At 34.7% G+C, this 11,663-nt stretch overlaps 2 protein-coding genes across 3 annotated transcripts; one reads left to right on the top strand and one right to left on the bottom strand.

Moving 5' to 3' along the window:
• LOC107644637 (TMV resistance protein N) lies at nt 1–6,135 on the top strand. The gene is made up of 6 exons (XM_016348536.3): nt 1–745; nt 1,073–2,171; nt 2,384–2,668; nt 2,778–3,731; nt 4,365–5,049; nt 5,169–6,135. Exons 1-6 carry the CDS (start codon nt 261–263, stop codon nt 6,053–6,055), a joined length of 4,395 nt encoding a protein of 1,464 aa, XP_016204022.2. The 5' UTR covers nt 1–260; the 3' UTR covers nt 6,056–6,135.
• Nucleotides 6,136–6,505: 370 nt separating this feature from the next.
• Nucleotides 6,506–11,426, bottom strand: LOC107644638 (uncharacterized). Of its 2 annotated transcripts, none has more exons than XM_016348537.3 (13): nt 11,126–11,426; nt 10,257–10,308; nt 9,447–9,772; nt 9,271–9,345; nt 9,125–9,183; nt 8,835–8,970; nt 8,518–8,614; nt 8,333–8,399; nt 8,089–8,187; nt 7,868–7,957; nt 7,591–7,745; nt 7,161–7,262; nt 6,506–7,040 (listed from the first exon to the last, which is right to left on the bottom strand). In XM_016348537.3, exons 3-13 carry the CDS (start codon nt 9,697–9,699, stop codon nt 6,920–6,922), a joined length of 1,254 nt encoding a protein of 417 aa, XP_016204023.1. In that variant the 5' UTR covers nt 9,700–9,772; nt 10,257–10,308; nt 11,126–11,426; the 3' UTR covers nt 6,506–6,919. The 2 variants fall into 2 exon arrangements, with proteins under 2 accessions (XP_016204023.1, XP_016204024.1); XM_016348538.3 differs by having other exon boundaries at nt 8,835–8,895.
• Between the last annotated feature and the right edge of the window lie 237 nt (nt 11,427–11,663).

Below are 11,663 nucleotides of genomic sequence, written 5' to 3'. Positions count from 1 at the left end.
AGGAACTATAAATGGAAATTATCCGCAAGAATTTCCGAAGAATTGAGCTCCGGACAAGAAACTTTGGAGGTCCTCCAGGTTGGACATGGAATCCATCGCCCTTCTGAATAGCAAGAACAAAGTCAACGTTAAAACTATTGAACCCTTCATGGAAAATATCACACAATATTGTACCAGTAGTTTCTATAAGATACAGTGAACTTCTATTCTTCAGTGTATATTAGTATTCATTATTTGAAGTGCAATAACGAAGTATAATCATGGCTGGATGGGCTTTCGATGTGTTCCTCAGTTTTAGGGGCCAAGATATTCGCCAAAACTTTATTGGCCATCTCTACGAGGCTCTTCGTTCCAAGGGTTTCCATATATTCCTTGACGAGGAGAAACTCGAGAGTGGCCAAGATATACCCGGGTCGCTCATCAGGGCGATCGAGGAGTCGAGAATTGCTATCTTGCTGTTCTCTGACAACTATGCAACTTCATCTTTTTGCTTAAATGAACTTGTCAAGATCATGGAGTGCGCTAAGGCTGAGGTCCAGATGGTTTTACCGGTTTTTTATGACGTAGATCCTTCTCATGTGAGACATCTGAGAGGAAGCTATGGAGAAGCATTGGTTAAGCATGAGGAAAGGTTCAAAAGTGACAATAATGGAATCTTAAAGGAAGTAGACATGGAGAAGTTGGAGAAATGGAAGATGGCTCTAAAGCAAGCGGCCAATTTGAGTGGAAAGCACTTCAAAATTGGGTACTTTATTCATTTTTGAAAATTGTTTGATTCTTTCATGTTAAAACCCTAAGATCCAAACTATAATAGAAATTTGCTTTTTTAACCTTGAATAATTATATACGCCGTTGCATGTTCATGATATGTCCAAATCTCAGTGCTAGTTTTGAAAACTATCATTTCTGAAAATTTGGGTATTTTGGTCGAACAAATCTAAACTTAGAGTATTGAGTTCATTTATATATTTCATCGTTAAAGTTATGCCCAAAATTTTTCATAGTTAAAATTAGTAGTTTACTCTCAACGAAGAAAAAGAAAGAACTATTTTAAGTTTTGGTCATTGTGCAGGGGTGACGATACTGAATGTAAGCTTATTGAGAAGATTGTTAATACGGTCTCTAAATGTATTTGCCGTGGATATTTACATGTTGCATATCACCCTGTTGGACTGGAGTCTCAAGTTCTAAAAGTAAACTCTCATTTGGATGTTGGATCTGTTGATGTTCACATGTTAGGAATTTATGGAATTGGTGGTATAGGTAAAACAACTCTTGCTCGTGCAGTTTATAATTCCATTGCTGAATCATTCGAAGGTGTATGTTTCCTTGGTATGGTGCGAGAAAAATCAATGACACACGGCTTAGAACATCTACAAGAGATAATGCTTTCTAAATTACTTGGAGAGGATATTAAGTTAGGAGATGTCAGTGAAGGAGTCTCAATGATAGAGCGTAGGTTCAACAGAAAGAAAGTTCTATTAGTTGTTGATGATGTTGACAACATGAAGCAATTAGAAGCCATTGTTGGAAATCCTAGGTGGTTTAGTTCTGGCAGTAGAATCATTATTACAACTAGAAACAAAGGTTTATTAGCAAGTTATGGGGTTGAAAGAACATATCAAGTGGAGGAGTTAAATGAAAAAGAAGCTCTTAATCTGCTTAGATTCAATGCTTTTAAAAATGATGAAGTGGATCCAAGTTATGCAGACATTTTGAACTCTACAGTCACTTATGCTTCTGGCCTTCCATTGGCTTTAGAAGTAATTGGTTCTAACTTGTTTGGTAGAAGTCTAGAAGAATGGCAATCAGCTTTAGAACAATATGAAAGAATTCCCATCAAAGAGATCCAAAAAATACTTAAAGTAAGCTTTGATGATTTGGAGGATGATGAGAAGAACCTGTTTCTTGACATTGCTTGTTTCTTTAATGGAGATAGATTACAATATGTTGAAGAAATACTTCGTGCTCATCATGGTTTTTGCCCCAAAAATGGAATCCGAGTGTTGGTTGATAAATCTCTAATAAAGATTGATGATGATAAAGTGACGATACATGATTTGATACAAGACATGGGCAGAGAAATTGTCCGACAAGAATCAGAAGAACTTGGAAAACGTAGTAGGATGTGGTTTTTCGAGGATATTAAGCATGTTTTAGAACAAAATGAGGTACGATTGATTGATATTTATGATTTGATTTTTCATTTTTCTAGTTGTTTTCTTTGACTGTTTCATGTTTACCACTGAGTCATTGTTTTCTTTATTTCCAGTCTCTTTTCCTGACTTGAGAGTGGTATTTTGTTCTATATGTTGTTTGAATATTCATGTTTGTGAGATATAAGCATGCATTTTTGAGAAACTAATGCTTCTTGTGTTTGTAGGGAAGTAATAAAATTGGAATCATAAAGCTTACACTCCCCAAACTTGATGAAAAAGTTAACTGGGACGGCAATGCTTTCAAGAAGATGGATAATCTCAGAACACTTATCATCAATGAAGGTGGCTTTTTGGAAGGTCCCAAACATCTTCCAAATAGTTTAAAGGTGTTGAAATGGGCAAAATATCCTTCAGAATTTTTGCCATCTCATTTTTGTCCAAAAGAACTTGTCTTATTCCAGTTACCTTATAGTTGTGTATCCTCAGTCAACATGCTCCAGATGCAAGAGGCAAGTATCATAAATTCTTTTATCTAATCATGACAGTTAACCATATAACTCATTTTAAGATTATTCGTCTGAATCTTATTTTCTTTTATTTTTTATTTTTTTCATGCAGAGGTTCATGAATTTGAGAGATTTAGATTTTAATAACTGTAAGTTCATAAAACAGATACCTGATGTATCTGTGGCCCCAAATTTAGAAAAATTGTCGTTTCGCTTATGCGTGAATGTAACTGAAGTTCACCCTTCTGTTGGATTGTTGGGTAAACTTAGAAAGTTGGATGCTTGCCACTGCTCGGCGCTTCGGAGTTTTCCTGCACTTTTGTTACCATCTCTTGAATATCTTGATTTTTCATGGTGCTCAAATCTTGAGAATTTTCCGGATATAAAGGGAAAGATGGAAAATTTAATAAAGCTTGAGTTGTGCCATACTCACATAAAAGCATTTCCATTCTCAATTCGATTTCTTACTAAGCTTCAAACACTAGAAATGCGGTTTTCTGGAATTGTTAAGTTACCTAGTAGCATGTTAGAGCTAACAGAACTTCAGAAAATTAGCATTTACAAATGTGATGGGTTGCTATTATATACACAAGATGAAGGGGAAGGGGAAGGGGAAGAACAAGTGAGTTCAGCAATACTGTCAATTCAGCACAACTTTGAGTTCATTCACTGCAATATATCAGATGAGTTCCTTCAAATTGGTATCCCTTTGTTTACCAATGTGAATAAGTTAAACTTATCATGGAATACTTTCACAATTCTACCTGCATGCATCAAGGGATGTTCCATTTTAAAGGAACTTATTTTGGATCATTGTGAGAAACTTAGAGAGATACAAGGGATTCCACCAAACATAGAAATATTCTCTGCAAAACATTGTGGATCCTTGAAAGTCCTGGACCTCACACTTATTCCTACAACTACAAGCACCAAAGAATGTCACTTTTTGAAGGAAATCTTTCTGAATGCTTGCATGGATCTTCGGAAAATTAGAGGGATTCCACCAAGCATAGAAGTTTTGCATGCACCAAAATGTACATCCTTGACTTCGTCGTTGCAAAATCAGGTTAGTATATATACTTCAATTCTTGATTATAATATTGAGTGTGCTCTCTACATATATTATCATAAGAAGTGTATTACATGAAAGCAATGGTTTATAAATAATAGTCAATACTCACATGAAGATGATAAGAATAGTTTTCATGCAAAGATACTAGTTGACAGTGGTTAGATAGTTTGACATATATATGACTAAACTGTCTTAAATAACACGCGTTTCGTCTCAACTATCATCCTTGTATAAAGACTACTCTAACCGTCTTCATGTCAATAGTCACTGACTAAAATAAGAGGCATAAAACTCAGTTGTATAAACTATACTAGAACCTTTAGAATTAAGTCGTCAAATGGTGTCTATATGGCTCTTTCAAAAGTCATGATGTTGTGTTTTAATTTTGACCATTCACATAAAATTCAACTATCCAAATCTCATCATTTCACTCTTATTATAAATTATCATTCTTGTGTATGCACTCCTTTTTATTCTTTTCGTTTTAAAATGTATCTAACTAATTAACTATAAATTGTATCCAAATACATTAAGTTTTCAATGTACCAAAATTCTCAAGCAACAGATATTTTAAAATGGACTTCTATCATTTAAGAATTGCTTAGTATTAATCATTGTGGCCAACAGGATTTGCACAAGGGAGGAAGCAGGGAGTTTTGGTTACCAATGCTTGGGATTCTAGAATGGTTCAACCACTCTTGTCATGGATCATCAATTTCTTTCTGGTTTCGTAACAAGTTCCCCGCCATATCTGTGTGTGTCATTAATGAACATACTTGTAAATCATTTCGCCCGAAATTGATCATCAACAACCATGAAGTGCACGAGTTCTCCGAATTCAGTCTAGATACTGATCATTTATCAATTCTAGTTCTGGGTAAACTACTAACAAAATTCAAAGTTGAGGTGGATGATGTGCTTTCAAAAAATGGATGGAACCATGTGGTGTTTTTCAGCAATCCCAAATTACAAAAAGATCAGATGTCATTGCTAACCAGGGCTGATATTACAGTCCAAATTGGACTCCATGTATTTCAACGAAGTAGTATGGAGGATATTCGATTCACTGATCCAAAAAAGGATCATAGAAGATGGATGGACACCGGACATTCTCCAAAACAGTTTATGAAGCCAAATTCTAGAATTGCGCGTCGAGACTCACACAGAGCTAAGATACAGTTAATGCAGCAGAAACAAAATTTGGCTCCATCGGAGGGACGAGGCACAAGCACAACAACAGCCAACCAGAATTTGAATTTTGACCTGGACGCATCTGTAGCAAACCAGATAAATAGCACCACCATTGTTCAAGGTTTTTCTTTCTCATTGTTTTCCGATCATATAAAAACTCTGCTTTAAAAATCTTAATCAGTATCCTTAGTAAAACCAAATCTTTAATCACACACCTTTTTTTCTGCATTTTTTACATAGCATCCCAAGATCATCAGCTACCAATGGCTCCAGGAGAATCATGCCAAACACCAGATATTTTAGAGCCCCCATCTATTCAGGCCCCAAGTCCTACTTCTTCATCAAGTAGTGAACTTAGTGGACCAGAAATATACACAGAAACTGAATTCAATGAGTTTGATGATCCCCTAAGTAGAAATCAAGACCATCCAGTTCAAGAAAACATAGAAATGGAAGCATTTTATGTTTCTCTTGAAGCCAAAGCACGTGTTCTTTCAAGTTTTTGGGGTGATAAACATGCGAATAACACTGCTACAAATGAAGAGACCAAGAAAGCATTGATGACAGTACAAGATTTCATCTCCCAAGGTGCTTCAATCTTGTTGCGTCCTGAACAAGGCAAAGTCATGAAGGCCAACTTAGATTACCTCTCTAATTTGACCACAGATGATGGAATCTCGGAAGGAATGAAAACATTGATATCTGAAGCTTCATGGTTGTTCAATCACTGGAGCAGGGACTACACTGAAGCATGCATGAAAATTGAGTTCACAAATTCTGAATTGCAGAGAGCTTATGAATTAGAAGCAGGTATGGAAGATAACAAGAACCAATTTTGGGAAGTTGTGGGATTGGAAAATGAGCTCAAGGACCAAATCAATGCCATTAAGGCTTATTTGGCTACTTGTGAATCAGAAAAGGATGTGGCTGTTCAGAGAAAGAGAGAGATATTTGAAGAAGGAAAGACACTTAAATCTCAAATAGACAGGTTGAAGGAAAAAATGCCACAACTTCAGCATGAACAGGGGTTAGCAAAGATAATTAGAGAAAAAATCTCATCTGAATGGTCAAACTTAGGAGAAAAATTTAAGACTACTGTTGACCAGAGCTTTTTAACGTATGATTGAGTAAAAAGCCTTCTTTATGAATATGATACATTCCAGGGCAATATTTTTGTTAATAAAACTAAAAGAGTTTAAATAATATATATTTAAACTTTAATAAATACATAAAAAATTTTAAATTTTATATGTTTTCTATAAAAAAAAAAAAAAAACTCAATTGATAACTTTAACATATGCACTTAAGATACATGTAATAAATAAAAAAGAATGTAAATACAATTGAATAATATAAGTTTCATTATTTATTTTCTATCTCCTCTTTTAAAATCACTTAGTTTCTGAACTTTATCGTCTCTTTTCCTACCAAGAGAAGTTCCTAACCTTAGAGCTTTAAAAGTTCAAGTTATTAACTAATTTTAGGGTGTTACCAATCATTCAATGGCATTTTGCAAGAAAAGAAAGGAGAGCCTAAAAAAGAGTACGGTATAGAGAAAAAAGGGAATATAAGAACTCTTGTCAAGAAATTTATCATTTTATATCCAGATGCACATGTCGATTTTACACACGTATGGAAAATGATGCGACTTGCTTTACTATGAAATGGAAATAACAATCTTATTATTTTGGTATTGGGAAGCTATTCTTTCTTCACAAGCAGTGGGGCAATTTTACATTGAACTCCATTGGAAGCTCTACTTGCATGGATCTCTTCTGATGGTGTAGATGGAGGAAATCAATTTATAAAGGGAGGAAAAAAAAAAGGCCCAAAAGGGTAAACCAAAACAAGGTTCAATTAAAAACCATTTTCCTTTTTGTATTAACAAGAACTGAAGAAAACAACACCCTTTTCAGTTTCTGAGCTTGAACTTGATTGGCTTCTTTCAAGGTTTTGTTTTGATGTTTATGACACCCTTGAAATGGTTAGCATCAGTTTGTTCCAATTTTTATGTTCTCAGTTTTCCAAGAGGGGTCAAGTGCAGGAAGTTGATATTCATCTGGTTTCAAGGCCAATGCGAAATCTGGCAATGTTGGTGCTGTCTCCATGATCCTGTAATGACAAACAATGACAAGATGTGATTTTATTAGTCATTGTAGTACTTTACAGTAACCAAGAATAATACATAACTACATGATTCCGGAAAGTTACTCATGCACCATGCAAATTTACCTTTCATGAGAGTACAGATCACGGTTGATTCGCACCTTGCTCGAAGTATCCTTGGGGATTTTCTCAGACAGATATTTCATGGTCCCCCAAAGTGGTGGATTTCTGCACCATGAACTTGAGTTAGATGGGCAACAAACAAGTATACCAAACGACATAGCTTCGAGCCTTCAAGATTGCAAGCTTCTTGTGTACACATATTACACAAAAGTATCTTCATTGAAATTTTCAACAGGCAATGGAAGATGAGACAAAAAATCTAAAAAATTCATCATGCCAAGTTCTATAACGAGGTGGCGAAATCATTTAAATCTAAGAAGTGAAACCAAACACTGAGGTTTCAGATAAAGTCAACATCAAAAGGATTCACAAATGCATGGATTTTCAGATAAATAACAGCAAAACATTGTGAGAAAGGGAAGATGATGGTGACCTTGACAATGGAGGTGCTGCATTGAATGCCTCATTCAGCTTCTTACTTTCCTTGAAATATTCATCTGCAGCTTGCAAAGCAGCTACCGCCATCCCATGAGATTTCTCTGTATTTCCCTCATCAAGAATCAAACCGTGATAATAATATGCTGCAGCCTGGTAAACCATTTCAACAAGGTAATCACTTATGTTAACTTGATAGAGATTTCTAATCATTACTATTACAGCAACTCATGATTTATAAATAAACAAATATCAAGATGCAAAGAATCCCCTACCTTTGCTTCTACATATTTCCATTTCACAAAGAGAATATGCTTTTCGCCCCAATCATTTGCCAATGGAAGGTTCATAATGTTATCTTGAGCCTGAAAACAAAGAGTGAAATATAAAAATAACCAAAGCTTAGCGAACCGGCGCATGTTAACAAACTAATGCAAACAAAAGCATAATCAATAGGGTACAGACTGAGTAAAGGACTAATTCTTCATTATCATACCTGCTGCCAACATTTCACCATTTCGCACGCAAGTCTACGCTTCACAGCTAGAGTGGCCTTGGTACTATCAATTGCCATTCCAAGTTGGATATCCACTCCCTAAACAAGGGAAGAAATAAACAATTATACCAAAGCAGGGAGGATTTTCAGTTGAATGTTTCAAAGCTAAGAGTGGATCATAAATACACCACAGCAGAGATAAGACACCTCATTTAGTAGGTCCATATGAAATTATAATTGATACCTGGCCTAATGCCTGTAGAGAGAGTGCTCGAAGCGTTCCTTCTGCTAAGTCTACTGGTAAATTCCTCCTATAATCAGAACACATGTAATGAACATCAAATAATATAGAAAACTTTATAGGTCATATACAGGGAAACAAAATGCTTCATTCCAGTTATTGCATAAATGACATATATATGTACTAACCTGAGTTCGGCCGGCAACTGGGGAAGAACATGTTTGACAGCACAATCCAGATATCCAGCAGCCTTTAAGAAGATATCAACAGAAGCTCGTCTGCTTTCTGTTACAAGTAACAACTATTTTACTTTCGCAATTGACACAATATATACTAAAGATCAGTGCAACTGCGAAGACAGAACATTCTTATAAATAAAGTATTAGAGTATATACAACAATTATCTCAAGAGCAAAGAGTCTAATTTGAGGTCTAAACCAATCTATTACAATGGATTTTGGCTGTTTCGTACAATGGAGTTGTGTTAAAATTCCAAATTACTTACCTTCAGATACCTTAAGCTGATAACCATCAGTGGATGATCTTGGAAGCAGTAAAAAATTAGCCTGTGATAGTAATAGCATTGCCATCAAATGTAAAACTGACAACACTTCATACCAACCATTAGACATGGCTGTTTCCTGTGAAAGCGTCAATCACGCCACACCATAAAGAATGGAAGTGGTGGGAACAAACTGATCAGCACTTTTTAAGTGTAGAAAATAATTTTCAAATCAAATCCAGAAATACAATATACACCAGGAAAGAAGTAAAAAAAAAAATGGCTGGAGTTACCTCAGCATCATCCTCTTGATTCACCCAAACAAATTGTACTTTATATTGTAAATGGCTTCCTTCACCATAAAGCAAATATTAGAATATTTATCTTACAGAAAGGCAAAAGCACATATTACAAAATAAAGAACAAATATAAGACTTACCATCGTTGACTAACCCCAAAAGAACCGGCAAATAATCTTCTAGAGCCTGCAGAAGATCAAGCAGTGTCGAACCACCTGCAGATGATCATGCGTTGCCATACCAATGCATCAGTAAATTTAATCTACCTTCTTTTATCATTAAATAAAATAAGTTAATCTTTGTTTAAGAAACTGACCATGTTGAGTAGCACTTTTTCTTTTTGTTCTTGTAATTGTAGGGCCTTCTTGGCCAGCCATTACAACTATACGTGTTCTAAGAGCCGAAAGGCGCTCTACTATTTTCTTTGACAAGTGATCTCCAAGTGACTGAGCAAAATCAACAGGTTTAGGAATTCGTAGACCGGGGACATAGACCGAAACTTCTCCAATACTCCCTGGTTTCCTTCTGTTTCCACCGGAGTCCTTTGGAGTCGACACCAAGCACCCCATGTCTGGAGCCTTGCTATACCTTCGAAATGCTTATGTGTATTATATACAATAAATAAACCACCCCTCAAGAATCCTGTGTTTCAATAAGACAGTGAGTTTCGATTGTCTCCGACATCAAGCAGAGCAAACTTAACAATATAGTGCTGGGAATAATGGTCCCACAGTATATTGGTTTGATTCAAAGAGATAAAAATGTTTGATTTGATTCAAAGATTCTTCATTTCCGGGAACAAACTTTCAAGGAAGCTGAGAGATTAACACTAGAAAAACCATCAACTTGACTAATTAAATGACAAGTTGCCAAAACAACCAAAAAAAGAGGTAGTAGGTTACACTCACGAGCAGCATTTACATTCAACTTGTAACTGAACTCTTCTACAATATTTTAAACTTGACAAATATTTTATTTGGAGCCATTAATTTTATACTTTTTTCGACAGCTTTCAGCAGTATTAATGGTTCTCACTACTATATCCACTTCCCAACAAGCTACAAAATCTTCATGACCATAATCCTTAATTAAAAACAAGAACCAAAGACTTATGTAACTAACAAACCTTGTCCTTTGCCCTTGCTGTTGACTGGTCAAGTCAAAATTTCTGGTATTCTCTGCATTAAAAAAAATCACATTTAGAGAGATCTTAATTAAGAAATAAATAGAGAAAAATAAATAAAGTAATAATATCACAAGAACAGCATGAGATATGACAAGTGTTTGTCCATGTCAACTAGGAACTGTGACAACAAGAGAAAAAGGCTTCAAAAGATTACACCAACACCATACTTTCAATTTCATGGTAATAAACTTAAAGGTAGGAACACCCGTGCACCCCATTACTCTTAACAATATATCACATCATCAATAGAAGAAGGTAAGGAAATGAAAATGGTTCAGACTTAAGCACAGTGAAGAATTCATCAAGGTAAAGTAGCTTCATCTATAAGTTTCTAACTTGCATACTTGAACAAGTAAACGGCTAAAAAATTCACAGAAAGTTCAAAAATTGTGAGTAAAGGATTTCCAAAGATACCCAAAACAAGCAAACATTGCAGAAACGCAAAGGAATACTGGATAACACTCAACATCTAAAGAAAACCAGAATTGAACAATAACTCAATTTTAAAAGCTCAAACTTTTAGAAAAAAAAAAATGAGAAAAATGCTCCTGAGTTGGTGGAAAAACAACAAAAATCTTCAATTTTTTTTATTATCCATATAGCTTGGATTGAAAAGGCAAAACCCCTTTTTTCTCATAATTCACTCCAATGCTAAAGTTTGAACTTGGTTGAGTTGATATTTTATTTTTTTTATAAAAAAAAAAAAACACTTTTCCATTAGAACAATTTCCAGACCTGCAATAATTTCATTCCCTTTGAATTTCTCACTTCAAAAAAATAAATATTAGAATCACAAGCTAATGTCATACCATGAACATTAAAGTGAGGTCTGATTCAGCAACCAGAACAAGTAGATGGAGAAAGCACAAAACTTTAGTATCATACAATTCAATTGAATCCAAAATCAAAAGAAAGCATAGATCTTGAGAGCTTCCCAGAAGCACAACCTCCCCAAAAATGGAGATCCAAGAAGCAAAAAATCAAAAGGAATGTGGGTTCTTAGCTGTTCCTTCAACGAGAAACACTCAGATAGATAGAGACAGAGAGACACAGTCTTGTTTGGAAACAAAGATAGAAACAACAAATATTCTAATAAATTGGACAACATAAACAAACATATAGGCTATGTCCTATTTATATATAATATTGGTCGTTTGATATTATAATCTTATAATATATGGTGACGATATAGTAAGGTTTACTTTTAGTAATAATCTTATTGTATTTTTCAATAAAAAGGAACAAAAAATTAATAATAAAAAATTATAAAAAACTCACATATTTTTATGTAAATTTCTTTAAAAAATATTGTCTTTTCTATTTAATTCTACTATTTACCAACAAAAT

This window comes from Arachis ipaensis, chromosome B5 (assembly GCF_059453495.1).
Source record: "Arachis ipaensis isolate K30076 ecotype BB chromosome B5, ASM5945349v1, whole genome shotgun sequence".
Lineage (NCBI taxonomy): Eukaryota > Viridiplantae > Streptophyta > Magnoliopsida > Fabales > Fabaceae > Arachis > Arachis ipaensis.
The sequence above is the reverse complement of the archived record's forward strand: the minus strand, read 5'-3'. Positions and strand labels throughout refer to the sequence as shown.

Coding starts and splice junctions, on each gene's coding strand:
- LOC107644637 (XM_016348536.3), top strand. CDS start 261: ATGGCTGGATGGGCTTTCGATGTGTTCCTCAGTTTTAGGGGCCAAGAT. Junction 2,669..2,777: donor ACATGCTCCAGATGCAAGAG/GCAAGTATCATA, acceptor TTTTTCATGCAG/AGGTTCATGAATTTGAGAGA. Junction 5,050..5,168: donor TAGCACCACCATTGTTCAAG/GTTTTTCTTTCT, acceptor TTTTTTACATAG/CATCCCAAGATCATCAGCTA.
- LOC107644638 (XM_016348537.3), bottom strand. CDS start 9,699: ATGGGGTGCTTGGTGTCGACTCCAAAGGACTCCGGTGGAAACAGAAGG. Junction 9,346..9,446: donor AAAAAGTGCTACTCAACATG/GTCAGTTTCTTA, acceptor GATCATCTGCAG/GTGGTTCGACACTGCTTGAT. Junction 7,041..7,160: donor GATCTGTACTCTCATGAAAG/GTAAATTTGCAT, acceptor TTGTCATTACAG/GATCATGGAGACAGCACCAA.